Source organism: Pteropus medius, unplaced genomic scaffold, assembly GCF_902729225.1.
Source record: "Pteropus medius unplaced genomic scaffold, Ma_sr-lr_union100, whole genome shotgun sequence".
Taxonomy (NCBI): domain Eukaryota; kingdom Metazoa; phylum Chordata; class Mammalia; order Chiroptera; family Pteropodidae; genus Pteropus; species Pteropus medius.
The window spans coordinates 487,586-506,350 of NW_024344378.1; the positions used below are offsets into that span (position 1 = coordinate 487,586).

Consider the following 18,765-nt stretch of genomic DNA (forward strand, 5'->3'; position numbering starts at 1 on the left):
CTGTGCGAGGCTGAGGCGTGCGAGGGAGGCGCAGGGAGCGCCCGGAAGTGACGCTATCGAGCGGAAATCCCGCCCCGCCCTCCGCGGGAGGTTCCGCTCACTGGCTTTCGTCCCTCGTGGCCGACCGCCGGCATGGCGCACTACAACTTCAAGAAGATCACGGTGGTGCCCTCCGCCAAGGTAGGCGCCGGGGGCCTTCGCTCTCGCCTTCCTCCTCGGCCCCGCCTGGCTCCGCCGCCAAGGCCACGTCCTCTGGGGATTAGGGCCCCCCGGGGCCGGCGGTGCCCCAGAGCGGCGGGGACGCGCCTCAGGTTAGGGTCCCCCCAGACGACACGGGTCCCGCCCCGAGAAGAGGAAGGGAGTCGGGGGAAACTTCGGGTCTCAAGTACCGTTGGAACCGGCCCCTTGGGAGTTCACAGAAGCTGGTGGACGGAGGAGGTGGAGACCCCAGGCCGGACGTCGGGCCCCTCCCGGCGCTGACGGTCCTGTGGGCCTCTGACCGCTGGTCCGTCTGCAGGGGGTCCGCGCACAGCTCTGCTGTCCTCCAGCACCTTACGTACCCTAGGGAATTGTAAACTGGGTTTTAGTTTTACCCATTGTTTCATGCACTTTCAAAGTCAGAGATGCACAAATTGGGATTGTAGGGTTCTGTCTCTTTTAAGTATTTTTTTCTGATCTAAGCTTCAGTTGTATGACTACTTAAGTTTCAAAAGTATTTGGAAATTAAGATAAAAGGAAGTTTGGGATAAAATTTGTTTCAACAGCCATTTATAGTGTTCTTAGATGTTAGTCTAGTAACATCTAGAATAACCTTCCGCCTGGCGGAAGGTTTCAAATAAGTCAATGAAAAGTAGACTTTTTGGTGTAACTCTGCCTCATGTTTTTTAATTGCAGGACTTTATTGACCTGACATTATCGAAGACTCAAAGGAAGACTCCAACAGTTATTCATAAACATTACCAGATCCATCGCATTAGACATTTTTACATGAGAAAAGTCAAATTCACTCAACAGAATTACCATGACAGACTGTCACAGATTCTAACAGATTTCCCCAAATTGGACGTAAGTGACTCTGGGGGCCACAGATGGTTATGTAAATGTGAACCTTCAGATAACTGGTGTTTACCAGTTGGGTCTACTCATCTGACAGATAGTCAAGGAGACAGGAGATAACTGACTCGTCAAAGTTCACTTAGTGAGTTAGTGGCAAAGCTGGGAATGGAACGTAGGGTTTTTGATTCCTTACGTTCTTCCTTTCCCCCAACCCAGCCCCATCTAAGGGGTCACAGAGCTGCCTCTGGAAGCTCTGCAGCCTCAGCTTGCACGGGCCAACCCAAGTTCTCCAGGCTGTGACCGGATCCAGGCCCAGGCCCTGGTGGCTTGTCACCTTGTGTGGCTTCCTCACCTTCCTCTTCTCAAAGCTCCTTTTCCTGCCCAAGTTGGGTCAGTAGCCTGAAGTCTGCTGTTGTTTATGGACTAGTTGGTTCATCAGCCGATGACGGTCAGTTCAGCACTGGTCGCCTTCTTCATTGGTGAGAAGAAATCACGTGGGGAATGCTCTGACTTCTCCGTTAAGCCAGGCAGGTTGAACTCGGTATTGCTGCATAGTGCATTTTTCCCATTTATTTAGCTGCTGTAGAAAGCTAGCTGGACACTGCCTGTGGGGTCCCTGTGTAGAGTCACGCGGTGGTGAAGGACATGGGGCTAGCAGGCAGTGAGAATCTAAACTGCCAGTGCCCCAAAGTCATCCTTGCATATCGGTGAAGGAGAGAGAAGAGGTTGATTTATGTGACAAGAATTTCTTTTGTATTTAAAAAGATAACGACGGCTTACTCAAAGAAAAATACAGATGTGTTTAGAAAGCAAAAGTTTCTGCCAGTGGACAGGCACATGTTCTCTCTCTGGGACCTGATACAGGCGCCCAGTAGATGCATGTTGAATGGGCCGATCCTTTGTTGGGAAATGGAGGGTCCATGGGAAAGGCTGAAAGAGACCCAAGAATGAGACTGTTCTAAACTAATTCGATAGTAGGAAGCACATTCTGATCTAATTAATAGTGAATTTGTGTGGTCATGAGTTTTATATTTTTCACGTTTGGCATTTTCATTTTGTATATGTTACAGGTTCGAATTTATGAGCATTCTATTCCTGTTTTAGGTTTTTTTAGTGTCATCTGAAGATCATTTTAGAGTAGAGGGTTGGAGTAAGCTATTCGTGGAGTGATTGCCATGTCTCGGGTACTGTTCTAGGGACTAGAACACAGCAGTAGTAAAAGAAGTCCCTGTCCTTGTCTGGGGGGAGATTGTGAACGTGCAGGTACCTGACGTGCCACACATGAGTAAGGGGGGCAGGGAGTGCCTGCGCGGGTTTGTCACAGAGGCCTGAAGGAAGTACGGTGGTGAGCCCGCGGCTCCCTGGGGAGAGCTAGTGCAAAGGACGCAGGGGTGGAGCCGGGTCAGTACTGGGAGGTACAGTCTGGGGAGTGGGGGACTAGAGTTCTGGGGTTTGGGGGAAGCCTTTGGAACTGAGCCTGCCACTTGGCTCCTCGAGGGTGCCTGGCCTGTGGGGGTGGGTAGCCCAGGTCTGTGTGTGGCTTAGCTGACTGGAGGTGGCGAAGGGGTTGAGAAGTGTTTGGCCTGGAAGGGCGAGAGGCGGCTCGTGGAGTAGGCCTGGGCCCTGGACAGCAGCTCCACTGTTCCTGAGGCGGGAGGGCTGCGCTGTGAGGACCATGTGAGCATTTGTGTGTGTTCATCTGAGACGAGGTGAGGTGTCTGGCCTGGGGATGGGGGGACGGGACTTGGAGATGTGTAGGTGTGCGAGCCTACACATACTCCCCCAGGAAGCGAGTGTGGGAAGGGGGCTCTGGGGGCGCGAGTGAGCCACAGGATCTGAGAGGGGAGTGGCCAGATGCCAGGGAGTGGACGCATCAGGAGGGGCTGGCCCGCTGTCGTGTGGGAAGAGCTCTGCGGCATAGAGGGATAGCTGGAGGTCATTGGTGTGAGCTGTTCCAATGGCATGTTAGAACCCACTAGCGTGGGTTCACGGGGATGGTGGAGGGACACGGTACCTCTCTGGGGCATTGCCAAGGAGGCGGGCAAAAGGAAGGAGGGGTTGCGGCTTCAAGGGAGTGTCACAAGTTTTTAGATTTTGGGCGAAATGACAGCATGTTGTAGGCTGATGGGAATGGCCAGGTGGAGAGGGAGGACTGCAGCCCAGTCGTTGAGGTGTGAGGGGTGGGGTCCGATGCACAGATGGGGATGTGGCCTTGTCTGGGTCTGAGGACAGCTGCTGTAAAGAGGTAAGGGAGCATTCTCTGTACAGCTCTGGGTGGGTGGAAGTGACAACCGGGTTGGCTTCCCTGTGACTGCCTGTGTCCTCAGAACAGACAGCTATTGGCCAGGAGGGAGAGCTGGGGATGGGGCAGTGGTGTGCGCTGTCTCCCCAGGAAATGATTGAGTGTCATTTACACAGAGGGATGACAAAACTATTGCCAGACTGACCCCTCGCTTTTCTGTTACAGGACATTCATCCTTTTTATGCGGATTTGATGAACATCCTCTATGACAAAGACCATTACAAGTTGGCTCTGGGACAGATAAACATTGCCAAAAACTTAGTGGACAAGTAAGGTATTGTCTTGATACGTTATATTTTATATTGTCAACAGTGAAAGGAACTTATGTGATTCTTTTCATTTCTTTAAGTGTTGCCAAAGATTACGTGCGGCTCATGAAGTATGGGGACTCCCTGTACCGCTGCAAGCAGCTGAAGCGCGCTGCCCTGGGGCGGATGTGCACCGTGATCAGGAGGCAGAAGCAGAGTTTGGAGTATCTGGAGCAAGGTACGGGCGGTGCGTGAGCAGAAGCGCGGTCTGGCATGTGTTCTGTTCAGGTCCTCGGTCCTCGTTGACAATGCATTTTTGAAATGTTTTGTTTTTTAGAGAGGAGAGGATCAAGTTAGTTTTTCCAACCTAACCTATAAGAAATTTAATAGGTCAGTTATTGAAAAAGCAGTTAACACAGTATTTACAAATTAATAGTGCTATCAAGAAAATCTGTGTATCATTTTTAGTAGATAAGACATATACATCATAAACCAGGGGAAAATGCCAAAAATATATTTAAAAGTAGAATAATCCATAGTTTCATCTATCATTGATTTTTTTCACTGACTTTAATTAGTTTTTAAATGCTGTTTTTATAACATATAATAGCATCAAACAGCCACTCCAGTTTTGTCACCCGATAGTTTTATATAATAGGACAGTTTCTGAATTAACATGATAGGTTTTATTGAAACATTTCAGTGACTTTTCACATGCGTGTATTTGCGACAAGATATCAAAACTTGGCTGCTGTGCCAGTGCCTTGGACGAGCTCTTTGGTCTTCAGGGTGGCCCGGTGGTATCACTGGTGCTGTGTGCACTGCAGCCAAGGCTCCCAGAGCAGGGATCCCGAATCCCCGGGATGCAGACCAGTACAGGTCCTGGCCCGTTAGGACCCAGGCTGTGCAGCAGGCGGGGAGTGGCAGGCGAGCGAGCAAAGCTCCATCTGTATTTATAGCTGCTCCCCAGCTCTGGCATCACCGCCTCAGCTCCGCCTTGGATCGTCAGGCACTAGATTCTTATAGGAGCACTGGTCCCTGGTGCCACAAAGGCTGGGGAACGCTGGCCTTAAGGGGAGTTGTCACGTGGAGACGGCCCTCTGTCTGGCCAGGAAGATAAGGCGTGATCTGATCACTTGACTCGGTGTTTTTCCGAATGCGGTTTCTACATGAAACCGCATTCGGAAAAACACCGAGTCAAGTGATCAGATCACTGAGTCAAGCTGCGTGGGTGCTGCTGAGTCATGTGTTTTGGGCCCCACCCTAGACCTGTGGGGCAGGAACCATGCGGTGGGGCTGAGGGTAGGACTTGCACTGCTGTCCTGTAGGCCACGGCACTCTGCAGCTGATGATGGGTCATTGTCTTCCTCATCGCTTATGTTGTGATGAGGGCTGTATGTGGGGGTGAGGGCCATACGACCACCAGCCTGGAGTGGGATGAAGCCAAGCAGGTTAGAGTTTCTGTGTTTGTCTTGTGGAATTAAGCACGTTTAATTTAAACTTCTCCCAGTGCGTCAGCATCTGTCCCGTCTGCCAACTATTGATCCGAACACGAGAACCCTGCTTCTGTGTGGGTACCCGAATGTTGGCAAATCCAGCTTCATCAATAAGGTCGGTCTGTCTCCAATGGTGACGCAGGTGACTGAGGACCTGCGGCCAAAGTGCTGCGTCCCGGCCATGTGCGGTAGAGGGGTTGGCTAGTTTCTAGTTGGTAAAACACTATGGGCTCAAAACCCCCTATTCTCGAGAGAGGGTTGGTCCGTCCGCACTAGACGTGTTGCTTTCACAGTAACCATTTTTTTGGTTCTTGGGTGCAAATTTCTAAAGAATTTAAGATGTTTAAGTACATTTTTGTGAAAATGCGCTGTCAGCTTTCACATACACCGCTTGGTCCACGTGGTGGGAATGCTAAACCACCCTTTACATGTGTGAGTTTATTCATTGAGACCCAAGGGCACTCCTTAAGTGACACGGTGCTTCAGGACAGTCAGCTGACCTTGAGGGAACTGAGCAGAGTAGAAACAGCTTTTGAAACGTCACTTCAAACTGGCAGCAGCTCAGGTGCCAATAAAACAAATTGTGTTTGTGTGGCTACTTGCTACCAAGAGCAGTTTTGCTTTTAGGCAGATCTGTGGGTTTTTATTTCGTCCCCAAGCCGTGCTGACACGGTGACAAACCGAAGCTGTGCAGTGCCCTAGCTGATGTTTCTAACGTTTATCAGCCGTGCCGTGGGGCCAAGATGGTGCCACTGAAATCAAGTACATTGAAATGGCGTAAAAATGAGTTTCTCAGTTACACTGACCACATTTCGAGAGATCGGGCAGCGTGTGGCCAGCAGCCCCCACATGGACAGTGCAGATGTAGGCCATTCCTGTCATCAAAGGAAGTTCCGCTGGGCTTAAGGGGTGACAGGAGCAGCTGGCCCGTGTCCTCCTGGTGACAGCCCTCCTTGCCTTTCTGACACCGGATTTAGATCCTCCCCGAGCCGCGGTGTGAGCAGTGAGTTGTCACCTATCCTCGCAGTTCAGTGGTGTCGGGCTCGCCTCGGGGTTTCTTTTACAAAACATGGAGCTGCGATTATGCTGCTTGAGAGGTAGAGAGGTGTAGAATTCCTACGTTTTTTTTTGATTGGTTGCAGGTGACGAGAGCTGACGTGGATGTCCAGCCTTACGCATTTACGACCAAGTCTCTGTTTGTCGGACACATGGATTATAAGTACCTGCGTTGGCAGGTGAGAGTGTTCGCCTCTGAATGTATGGCAGACGTCCCGGTGTTTGTAGGGTGGGGCTGAGCCCTGTGGGCCCAGTATGTCTGTCCGGGTGTCGGTGTACCAGTCGGGGGGCCGAGGAGAGGGTTAGACTTGGGGTTGCAGAAGGGGGGTTCTCATTCCTCTGCTAGGGTCCCCGGGGGCAGCCAGCTACCAGGAAGGCTCTGCATTGTGTTAATGGTGGTGCTGTTGGTGGAAGTCCCCCGTCACCATCTCTGACCCACCATTAGAAGTGGCATTTGCTAAACAACTTCAGCAGCATGAAGCAGTCTGTTCCCACAGGTCAGCTTAACCTGTGTAAGCAACACAGGAGCGCCTGTCCCGTGGGCGTGCTGGCTAGCGAGTCCAGGCCTCTGCTCTGTGACGTCGCCGAGCAGATGGGCTCAGTGCCTCGCTGGCTCCCTAACGAGCTCTGCAGGCCGTGCCCCTCCTCTCCTTCGTGGCTTGGCTCTGTGCGGCCTGCGTCTGTCAGCTGGTCTCGTCAGGGTGGCTTTGGGTGCGTGCCTGCCCTGGGCTGTGCTGGATGGCAGGCGTGTGAGCCCGTGTGGGCCAGTGTGACGCTTGGACGTCAGGTTGTAGATACCCCGGGGATTTTGGACCAACCTCTGGAGGACAGGAACACCATCGAGATGCAAGCCATCACGGCCCTGGCCCACTTGCGCGCCGCCGTGCTGTATGTGATGGACGTGTCCGAGCAGTGCGGGCACGGGCTGCAGGCGCAGCTGGAGCTCTTCCGGAACATCCGGCCTCTGTTCGTGGGCAAGGTGAGTGGCGGGCAGTGCCCCAGCCCCGCCTGCTGTGGGGAGGCGGCCACGACCTCACTGCCTGTGTTCTTGTCCAGCCTCTCGTGGTCGTGGCCAACAAGTGCGATGTGCGGAGGATAGCCGAGCTCCCCGAAGACAGCCAGGTGAGTCGCTCCGGCATGAGTCTGTCTGCCGGGTTTCAGATGGAGCTGGGAAGCAAGAGTCGTGCCCGTCGGTTTTCCCTGTCGCAGTTGAGGCCATGTCCTTGATGGGTTAGCAGAGCTGGCTTTATGAGGACTGTGTCAGTGGCTGCATCTGAAACTTCTCGATTGCCGCGTGTTCAGAGGCTGGAAACATCCGTGCGTGTGACCATTTGGCGCACGTAGCCCTTGGGAGACGTGCTCACATGGGAGGGGGCTGTCCTGGCACTGGGGGCTAAAGGGGCATGCAGGCCCTGGGCAGTCGGGCACGGCAGTCCTTTCAGAATAAGTTTCGGGGTGGCAGGGGACTCTGTGTTGCCCACATGCCTCCGCACAGTCTGGCGGAGTGGGCTGGGGACGGAGTGAATGCACAGGTATCTGACACTTCTCAGAATCGGCACCTGTCATGTCTGCTGCACCTCCAGGGGGCAGGGGTGGGGGCCCTGGTTCTGCAGACAGAGTGGACACTGCAGCCCCATCAATGGTGTTTGCCAGGATAGGCGCCGTGACAGACTTTGCACTGGCACGGGAGTTCTCAGGCCATGGCCCGACCAGCAGCGTCGGCATTACCTTCCCGTGGTGACGTGTCCTAGAGGCAGGGCCCACCAAGTCACACGGGCCGGTGACCCAGTGGCCCGGGCTTGAGCGGCGCCCGGTGCTGGGCGCACGCTGGAGGTTGGGAGCCACTGTGGCGGGATGATGTGCTCGGTCTGGCAGCATCTCCTGAGCAGACTCAGAAGGCAGAGGAGGGTCTTGAGGAGGTGCACTGCTGCCTGGCCCTCCTGTGCGATGCGGACGCCACTCATGGCTTGATGACATTTCAGGTTTTCAGACAGCCCTGCAGCTTCTTCGGGCTGTGCGGCCTGGTTAGGATTCGCTTGTCTCAGAGAGGACCAGGTACCTCTTGAGTAATCTCCGTTTTTTGGGTTAAAAGTGCTGGAGGGTGGAGGAGGGGACAATAGGGCACCAGGAAGGCCAAGGGACTGTCACGTGGAGGCTCGGGCTCTGAGGTCCATGGGCTCGAATCCGGCCTTACCGCCTGGCTGTGTGCCGGGGGGGCCACCTCTCTGGACGCGATAGTAGCAGCGGCGCCCTCGGGCTGTTCATAGTGACGTTGGGCAGGGACCCAAGGGGTAGTGAGCGCTGTGGCGATGTTGTCTGGGTGGCGCCATCGTGGAGCCTGTATTTCCCAGTGCTCTGGCTTTGTTGGAGCTACATGTTGGCTGCCACCCCATCAGATGTGGATGCTGTCACCTCGTGCTCAGGCAGGTGCAGGGAGCGTCTTACTCGGGTCCCCTGCCAGTCTGTGGTGGCACTGGCTCTCCAACCCGGCGTCCCCAGGACCAGTGCTCTTTGTAGGAAGGGGTCTGACCTGCGGGGTGGACCCTGTAGTGGGGAAACGGCCCTTTCCAGGGCAGCTAAACAGATGAGACCGGTCGCCTGTGTCTGGTCGTGGTCGCGGTCGCGGCCGCGGCTGGTGGCGGTGCACGGCGAGGTCCCTTCTCTTGGAGTGTGGCGGTTTATAAGGCGCTGGACACATAGACGTCTCCGTGATGTTCTCGAAGGAGTTCTCATCGGTATGGAGACCAGATGTGTTATAAAAAGTCAGTTTGAAACGTTCTTTAAAAAAAATTCATTTCTTGATCTTCCAAGTTTCTTTTTGGAGAGTAAGATCTCTCAGAATATCCCAGAAAGCTTCTGGTTTGCTTGCAGTAGTCTGGTTGATTCTCCCAGTTATTTGTATTTTAGCAACCACCAAAGGACGTGGGGAAAAATAAAAAACTTTTTGGAAGACATCTTTTGAAAGAGTTAAGAAGTAAACGGCAGTGCCCATTGGAGAGGCAGTAAGATTTGTTTACAGAGACCTGGGAATAATGCATGTCATTTTTCTTTGTATTCCCAGAAAATATTTACGGATTTGCAGGCTGAAGGATTTCCTGTGGTGGAGACCAGCACCTTGACAGAGGAAGGGGTCATTAAAGTGAAAACAGAGGTCGGTGTCGGGTGCTTTTCTGTCTTCCTTTGGCATTAGCGCGTCAGCCGCAGGACGCAGGCTTCTCTGCAGCTGTTGCCAGCACGAGCATTGGCAGTGGCACTGGCAGGGGCCTGTCCTCGTCCCACTCGCCCTGCCGAGGGTGGGTCCTTGAGAACACACGGCACTCCCTGTGCGATGCGCCCACTGCTGGCTCTTTCTCTTTCCCACCTGTGTCCCTGTCTCTCTGGATCCTGCCCAGAAGTGGAAGGAAAAGTGGTTAGTGGGAGCAGCCTGAGGCGTGTCCTGATGGATGTCACAGGATTCTAACATTTTCGCTTCGGTATTTTTACCTGAAATAAAAAGAAAAGGCAGCTGATACATTTGGTTTTACTCCTGCTCAGTTGCTCCCAAGTCCTGAGGTGGGACGTGACTCGAGCCAGGGTGGGCCTCTACTGAGCGCTGGTCACTGGAGGGAGACAGGGCCAGGAGGGGACATGGGAGCGCTCGGGCAGCTCTGCAGGTGCTGCCTGTTCTGGAGAGTTTGAAGGAGGTTACGTCCCTCCTGGAGGGTTGGGTCTGCCCTAGGGGACTTACTGGACCTTGGGAGCCCCTAGGACTTTTAGCAACCAGAAGACACTAATGAGCAAAAGTGTGGATCAGGTTCCAGACTTCTGGAACATACCCTAGTTCTGGGTCCCTCCAGGATGGTGTGACAGGATGCCTTGTGACTCTGTGCCTCACGTTTGTACTTTCTCAGGCTTGTGACAGGCTTTTGGCTCATCGAGTTGAAACCAAAATGAAAGGAAATAAAGTGAATGAGGTGCTGAACAGATTGCATTTGGCTGTGCCAAACAAAAGAGATGACAAGGTAAGGTGGCCTTTGTAGAGAGCCCTAGACCCGGGACTGTGGCGTTGCCAACATGGTGGACACGCATGTGCCTTCGTCCAGGGGCCTCCGGTCTAGTCACACACACACACACACGGGTTTCACTTGTGGCCTTGAGTTTCTTTCTCAGACTGAAACATGCCACGTAAATCAAAAGGTGACAAATGAGTATGAGAACCTTCTCGTCACTACACCAGAGGCACTGTTAAGTCTTGTTCATTTTTCCGGAAAAATCGTTGCTACAAAAGCATATTTTTTAAAAAATTTCAAACACAGAAATATATTAAATTTTGTGGGGTTTTTTTGCCATTACAGACAGTGCTCAAGTGACATCTTTATACACAGTTCTTCGTTTTTCCTTGAAAATAGATCTGTAGAGTGAATTTTAAGGTGTGGCATTGAAAATGCCATCGAGGTGTACTGCGCTGATGGCTCCCAGCACCGTTGGTGGCGGGTGTTGGAGTCTGTCAGTCTGGTCGATTAAAGGTGGTTAAAGACGCAGTGGTGATCACTACGTCGCGTGTGCCAGCATCCGATTCTGACTTTGTATACCTGAAATGCATGTAACTTTGTGCCACGTTACACCACAGTTAAGCAAAGGTGCTTTAGCTGTGATGTATTCAACAACCAGTGCGGGGAGCACTTAATGAGCTTTTCAGTTTTTTCACTTCACATTGACATCTGATTTTTATATTAAGGAAATCAGAATCTTGTATGTCCTATAAAACTTTTTTTTTCCCGTTATTTGCCTCTTGATTTGAGAGGAATTTTTTTAGCCTTAAAATATATTTTTAAACGATTAGCACGCGTTGGTATTTTTTCTATGGCCGCTGGGCTTTGCGTCATGCATAGAGATGTCTACTGTCCATTCCAGAAATATTTCTTCTGTATTTCAATGGTTTAAATTTTTTTTTTAATTTTACCTGTTTTGAGTCAACTTTGACTCAAGTTTCGGGTTTATTTTGTTCCAGGAAGCGGATGGAAGTAGGTACTAGGCTCTGTTTTCCGCTGGCTCGTCATCTGTCACAGGTTTAGGTCTTTCTTACTCAGGGAGCTGCTCTGTTCTCCCGTATGGTTTTCTCTGTCAATGTTCTCAGCAATCGTGATGTTCACATCTTCTAAGTGAACTTTAGAGCCGGCTCGTGGGGCCTGCCCAACTTCCACACCCTCCGCCATCCCCCTAATCATCTGCTGGCATGTCGGTGGTCTGGGCGTGGTTTTACATTTCCTCTGCAGATGGAGAGTTTGCTTCTAGTGCTTCGTTTCTGTGCTGCAGCAAGGCGTTTTACTTGAACACTTCCATACTGTCTTCTCAGGAGAGGCCCCCTTTCATCCCGGAGGGAGTGGTGGCACGCAGGAAGAGAATGGAGACCGGGGAGCCGCGGAGGAAGAGGGTGGGTTCCTGTCATCCTCACGAGTTCACTTGTGGAGGGCGGGGGCTGTGCGCGTGAGGGCTGGGGACTTAGCGCCTGGTGTCCACGCTGTAAGCTCTGAGGACAGGGCTGTGAAAGGTCCCTGCCTCGTGGGTGTGTCCCTCCAGGGGTCAGCAGGGGTTAGGATGGCTCTGCTGCCAGAAGTGGCGGGGGAAGGTTGGCCTTCAGGTCGGAGAGGTTATGGCAGAGGGGCGGGGCTCTGCAAGGTCAAGCTGCGACCGTGATTGTCGTGTTTTTTGTTGCAGGAACGAGATATTGAACTGGAACTGGGAGACGATTACGTGCTGGATCTTCAGAGTAAGGGCCGCGTGTCATAGCTGCTGTGAAACGCTCGTTGCACAGTGTCTCACTGTGAGGGGCTGGCTGGGCTCTGCTGCCCCGCGTCCTGCCAGTTCCTTAGGGGGCGAGGTCCCGTGCTGGCGGGGTCCAGGCCCCCCGCCCTGAGGTTTGCTGTCTTATTGGATGAGGGGCAGTCCGCGGCTTCCGTAGCACGCAGATGTGGAGCAGGTCGATCCTGACCACGGGCTGCTGTTCGTGCCTTTTCGCTTCGAGTGCGCCTTTCGATGTTCCTCTCCTCCTGGGGTCGCTTCGTCGCGTGGTGCTGATAGACCGTGGGGCGTCTGGACTGGTTCATGAGCACGTGCCTCGCTCACGCAGGGTCAGATACAAATGCTCCGCTGTCTTTACTGGGCGGCGCGACTCGCATAAGCCATGACTTGTTTTGGCTCGTGGTGCTTGAAGATGTTGAAAATGGCTACAGACGTAACTTTTTTTTTTTAATTTTAGAGTACTGGGACATAATGAATTTGTCCGAGAAATACGATAAAATACCTGAGATCTGGGAAGGCCATAACGTTGCCGATTTCATCGACCCCGACATCATGCAGGTTTGTGGGTCTTGTTCTTGATATGGCCACTAGGGAATGGAAGCCAACTTTTGGCTCACCTGCATCTGTCACCCTCGTTCCTTTTATACCCACCGAGCCTCCCTGCCTCCGTTACCCCGCTCCTGCCTGGGGGTCCCGGAGGCTCCACACTGCAAGCCACCCGCTCTCCTGCCCTCTGCGGCTCGGACGCAAAGCCTGTGGGTGGGCGCTGTCCTCACACAGGTCCTTCTTGTCGACAGGCTATGGCTGGATGTGGCATCTCCCTCCTGTTTTGGTCCTCTCCTGTTTTTTCCTAGCATGAATATCTACACGTTTTTTTCATCTTTAAAAAACAAAAACCGTGTGTCTTCCTGTAGCGTTGTCCTATCATTGCTCAGCCAAGCCTTGTGAGAAGTAGAACTTTGTAACAGACACGTCCACCTCCGTTTTCTGTCCCCGCCGCTGTCCCACATGGAGTTGTTTACGCTCTGACTTCTGGTGTCTGGGGAGGGAGCCTTGGCGTCAGCCTCCTCCACTCTCTGTTTCCAGGTGCCCGCTTTGGACAGGCCGAGTTCTCTGCGGTCTGATTTACGTTCTCGCCGCTCTTCCTGCATTTAGGCTTCTACTCCCCACCTCTTCCCCATGGCCTCCTGCATCTGGCCTCCCACGCGTGAGAGGTCGTGTTACTCTGCTTTCAACTGTTCAGTTGTGTTTCTTGCTTCTCTTCCTGTGCAACGCTGTGTCCTCAGTGTGGGTTCACGGTGGCCTGCGACCTGCCTGGCGGTGCCCTCCCCAGCCTCCCACCACGTGCTTTCACAGCAGTGGTGATGTAGCAGGTGGGCTGCTGGGTCGTGATGCGTATACGTGTCACTGTTTAACTGCACCACCAGCGAGCTTGTGTTTGGGACGGCGTTAGCTTGGGGAGACTCCCGGGACGCTGGTACGAGACTGGCGCAGATGGCTCGGGGAACCTGGTTCCGTGCGAAGGTCCTGCGCTTGTTTATGAGTTGTCCATCATCAGTTTGGTTCGTTACTCTTTTTAAAGAAACTAGAGGAGTTGGAGAAAGAGGACGAGCTGAGGGCAGCTGCGGGCGAGTACGACAGTGAGCCTGAGAGTGACGACGACGAAATGGGGGAGATCCGACAGCTGGCGAAAGAAATTAGAGAAAAAAAGAAGCTGAAAATTCTGCAGTCCAAAGAGAAGGACACACAGGGACCCAGAATGCCGCGGACCGCTAAGAAGGCAAGTTTCGCGCCTCTTGGTGAGGTGCCCCGCCTGTCTGCGTGCGGGTCCCCATGCGGTCACGCCTGGTGCAGCATCTCCACCCGTGTGGCCACACGCGGGGCTCGCCCCGTTCTCTTGGAGTGTGTTGACTTTCAAGGTTGGTTGAGTTCATCTTTTACATGGTGACTCTCATGCCTTTGTTGATTTTCAAAGTTTAGAACTCTTGGATTCAACCATTCTGCAGTTATGCAAAGTAAGATCAGAATTTATGATTTCCAGCCATAGGTTAGCACGTTCTCGTTCTTAAACTATTTTATTGATCAGAACTCATGTTTGTAATTTATGGAAAAAACCCGATCTCATGTATACACGAAGGCAGTTTGTTGGTTCCTGTGACCGTGAGCTGCAGGTGGGCCCGTGAGGTCTGAGGGCTTGCCAGCTCGCAGCTCTGTCTCCGTAGGGTCTTCCTCTCACATTCTCATCAGGGTAGCAGGAAAGGCTAGGTCCAGTGGTCATCACCAGACCACAGGTGTGGCAAAGGCTGGGGACAAGTCCCCAAAGAAAGAAGATGATGCACGAGACAGTTAAATTGCAATGAGGCAGGCAGGAGCGGGACAGCGCTGTAGACCCCTCACGGGTGCACCTGTGCTTGGCACTTTTTGTGCGATGGCGCGTGAGTGGTTCTCAGCAGGTGCAGGAATGCTGGCCTCAGTGTGCCCCTGGCAGTCCCCTGACCTCAGCCTCTGTGGCCTCATGCGCACCCAGGGAACCCGCTCGGAGTTGCGCAGGATCCAGGATGAGGTGTGCGCTGCGCTGCACGTGACAACTACCCTATAAACGTTATTTCTCGTGGCGTGGAATGAACTGCCCAAAAACAGGAACCCCCGTAAAAGAGTGAGAGGTGTGTCACGGATCATTTACAAGGCACATCTTCCCCTGAGTTTTGTTTCCTTAAATGTTCATCAGACTGACTTTGCTTAAAATAAACGTCCTCTCCCGCCTTTCAGGTTCAGCGGAAAGCCTTAGAGGATGAGATGCGCAGCCTCGGTGTCGCCGTGGGTGGTGATGAGAACGTGAGTGCGAGGTGCTCTCTGGTGCTTGCATGGCTGCGTGCAGCTGTGCCTTAGGGACCCCAGGGCCTCAGGCCTTGTAAATCACAGGCGGCCGAGGGCGAGCTGAGAGCCCTGTTGGGGCGCCTCTTGGCCTGAGAGCGTGGTTGGAGGTGGCTGGTTGAGGACGGAACGTGTTGGTCCCTCTCGGGGAACAGGTCGGGCGTTTGACTCAAAGGGCCATGCTGTGGGGGCAAGGCGGCGCCCCAGACTCAGTTCCTGCTGAAGCGTGTCCTTCGTGCTTTCCAGGCCCACTATGCAGTCCAGGCCAGACTGTCTCGGAGTGTCACCAGGAAGAGGAAGCGGGAGGGCTCTGTCCCGCCCCCATCCGTCGCCCGGAGTCGCAGCTGCTCTCGAACTCCGCGGGACGTCTCTGGTCTTCGGGACGCCAAGGTCAGTTGCCGTTTTGTGCATTAGTGACACGACGGCCTCCGCTTTTGGTTGCTCAAAGGCGCCTGGCAGAGCTGTGCAGCTGTCGTTGGAGCGGGGCCTGCAGGGCACCGGCCTGGAGCCCTCAGCGACGCGGAGCTGTGCAGGGAAGTGTCCCGGAGAGCCATCTTGGTCCTTCTTTTGGACGAGGCACTTTGGGTGTGCAGTTGCTCGTGCTGAAACTGTTAAGTAAACACAAAAGTTGTCAGTTTGAGCATTTCGAAAGTGCAGGAGAGGAGAGAGTCCGCAGGCAAGGTGGCAGGTGGTCTGTTCCGTGGCAGCCCATCCCCACCTAGAAAGCTGGGTTTTTGAGTGGGCTTTGCCGCTGGTCAGACGTGAGCGGCGTCATGGGTCTGTGTCTGAGTTTGTGCGTTTGTCCACGAGGGAGTCGGACCAGGTGTGCTCTGACCTTCTGGTCGACGTGCCTGTCTGGTAGGCATGGAGCTGGCGTGCGTGCTCCTCCCGCCGCCTTCGCCCGCACAGGCTGAGTTCCTGCAGACGCTGGTGGGTCCGAGGGGGAACGGCGAGGAGGCCTTACGCGGGTTTCCCTTCGCAGCCGACCTTGACCGTTGGCCGGTGGACGGGTGACGAGAGCGCACGGGGGATGTGGCTTCGGTAGCCAGCGTGCTCTGTGTTGTTCTCCCTTGCAGATGGTGAGGAAAACCAAGACTATGATGAAGAAAGCGCAGAAGCAGATGAACCGCTCGGGGAGGAAGGGGGAGGCAGACAGGCACGTGTTCGACATGAAGCCCAAGCACTTACTCTCTGGGAAGAGGAAAGCCGGTAAAAAGGACAGGAGATAGTGTCCATTGCAGCCGGACCAGTGAGTGAGACTGCGGCTTCTTGTTCCTGAGTAAGATGGCTCCTGAAACTGGCGTCAGGACCCGGAAACTGAACAGCAGGAAGTAGCCGAAAGCCCTGTTGCTTTCCTGAAAGCCGTGCACACCCCTCACCTGTGCGAGCGTGGGGACGTCCACCTCTGCGTGGCACTGCAAGTATGCGGAGGAGACGCTGGTTTCTGCACTTAATGAGGGGCTTTGGTTGCATCAGCTTTGCAGAACTGAAAAGATTTATTGCTGTGACTGCCGTTGGTGAGGGAGAGAAATCTTCTCTTTGGGAAGAGGGCACTTCGGTTTGGTCAGTGCGTGTGAATAGTCCTTTCCTGCAGAGAAAACATCTGCACTTGTGAACAGCGGCAGTGGCAGCGGCTGCCGGCCCTGCCCCGCAGACCCGGGGCGAGCGCGGCTTGGTGTTAGAATGCCGGCACTGAGTGCTCCCCCACTCCTCCCCTACCAGGTACCATTGTAATCTGTCTTCAGCCAGTCGTCCAAAATAAACTTCTAAAAGAAAATAATTTCGATCATTTAGGTGTTTTTGTTTTTTTTTTTCTGGTGTGGCTACAGATTGCTGTCCATTTGGCCAAACGAGAAAGGAGGAAAAAAACGATTCTGTCTTAAAAGTAGAAACACTTCTCCATGGGATGACAGGTGGCCCGAGGCGCTCCGGCAGCCGAGTGTGGGCATCTCCTGCCCTGCGGTCCATTGCTGAGCTTCACACGTGTTCCGTGAACACACAAGCACCCAGCTCTGTCACAGGAGCACCTCCGGGGGTCTGTTCTTAATCGTTTTAAGTGGGAGTCACTGTGAGGTGTGTGCCAGTGCACCCCGAGCACAGTGGGAACCAAGGGCGTGTCCCCCAGACATTGGGCTTCTGCGTACTGGTTGCTGATGGTTGCTCCTGACGACAGAGGGGGACCCTTGCTTGCGATTCGTAAGCTGAATCAGATTCGGGAAATTTAAAGGGCCAGTGCCTTTTATTCCCCCTTGCATCTTTCCTTTTTTTGCCTCTTTTGGGGGCCAGACATTTGAGGATTGGGACTTTAAAGAGCAGCTTTGTGTACAGGGGAATTTAGAACGCACTCAAGCCTGGCGAAAGGCACAATCATAAAAGAATCAGGAGGACCTTACATTTTTACTGCAGGCCGGCATAGATATGGCCTACAACAATCCCCAAAAGAAGTCCTCCCTGGGGAAGGGGGGAGTCTGATCTACAGAATTACCATGGTACGTGATTCAAATGTCCAGTTTTCAGCAACAAAAGGAATCACAAGGCCTACAAATAAATAGGAAAGTATGGCCCATTAAAGGGAAAAATAAACCGAAATGGTCCCCCAGAAAGACCAGCTGGTGGACTTACTAGACAAAGACTTTAAAGCAGCTGTCTTATGTTCTAAGAGCTAAAGGAAGATGACATGGAAAGCAGTTATGTACAAAATAGCAACGTCAATAGAGGGAAAACAAAAGGCACTGAAATCTAGAGCTGGGAAGTACAGCTGACAAAAGCAAAAGATCGATGGGACCTTATCAAACATCTCTGCTCATCAAAGGAAGTAATCAGTGACAAAACCAATTAGAGAATGGGAGAAAATATTTGCGAATATCTATATGAGATTAATACCCAGAATATAAGAGGAACTCCTGTAAGTCAATTGTGACAAAAAATACCTGTTAAAAAATGGGCAAAAGATCTGAATAGACAATTCTCCAAAGAGATGCAGATGGCCACGCTCATGAAAGGACACTCGGCATCGCTCGTAACGGGAAATGAAGGTTGAGACCACGATGAGCTGACTCCATGAGGAGTCATTATTGCCTCCACGTACTTGAAAGTGATAGAACGTATACTTGTTCCTCTGTAAGTTGTGATATGAATCCTAATGGAACTAATGACTTGATAAGGTTAGCCTCCCGGAGTGCACTTTTCTCCACCCTAAAATATGGCTCAATCTGTCAATACTGGGAGGCCTTAGGGCAAATTATCTCCCAGATTAAGCGAAATTATCCCAGAATTAAAAACAACTTCAAAGAAAGTGGTGCATTACATGTTCTGTCGTTTTCAATTTAAAAGCAAATTACAGTTGAATCTGAGCTCATGCTCTGGGTGTGGAATATGCCGTCCTTGCTAAGGTATCGCTCTACGAATTATTTCTTAATCCCCGGGGGAAATACCTTTTATTATAGAGAAGTCTGGCAGACGCATGCGAACTGTGGGGGCTAAGGCGGGCACTGACAGGTTGTCTTGTGCCCCCAGGTGCGGAGGCCCGAGGGCACATGACTTGTGCGATGTTCTGGCCAAAACTCATTCGAGCCGTGTCATGGGAAACTGTTAAATGGAGCATTTTGTACAATAATTGATGTGGAGTGGGCATCGGCATCCAGGGGACAGCCTGGGGACTGACGGAGCGGGTTGTGACATGCAGGTGATCCTTGCCTCCGTCTGGGGGAGGTTGGGGAGGACTCAATGAAAGTCAGTATTGGGAAATGGGGACATTGGAACAGTTCTAAATGGAAGTGCCATGTGTGTGGGTGTCCTTTTGTGCTGTAGCACACGCCCCCAGGAGTGCGCTGAAGTGACGGGGCCAAGAGTCGGGTGTGCACTGGGCCGTGAGCATGTCGGCTGCGTGTGCCGGCCTGCTCGGTAGGCAGCCTGTGCCACGGGCGTGCCCACGGGCGCTCACTGCACTGAG

The 18,765-nt window shown here is 52.9% G+C and overlaps 1 protein-coding gene across 1 annotated transcript; it reads left to right on the forward strand.

The window, feature by feature from the left end:
* The first annotated feature begins 27 nt into the window (after nucleotides 1–27).
* GTPBP4 (GTP binding protein 4) lies at nucleotides 28–16,590 on the forward strand. Its single transcript, XM_039870966.1, has 17 exons — nucleotides 28–180; nucleotides 895–1,065; nucleotides 3,524–3,627; nucleotides 3,708–3,844; nucleotides 5,117–5,217; nucleotides 6,245–6,337; nucleotides 6,946–7,137; nucleotides 7,215–7,280; nucleotides 9,220–9,309; nucleotides 10,049–10,159; nucleotides 11,494–11,571; nucleotides 11,856–11,907; nucleotides 12,397–12,497; nucleotides 13,522–13,719; nucleotides 14,709–14,774; nucleotides 15,060–15,203; nucleotides 15,890–16,590. Exons 1-17 carry the CDS (start codon nucleotides 133–135, stop codon nucleotides 16,040–16,042), a joined length of 1,905 nt encoding a protein of 634 aa, XP_039726900.1. The 5' UTR covers nucleotides 28–132; the 3' UTR covers nucleotides 16,043–16,590.
* The last annotated feature ends 2,175 nt before the right edge of the window (nucleotides 16,591–18,765 follow it).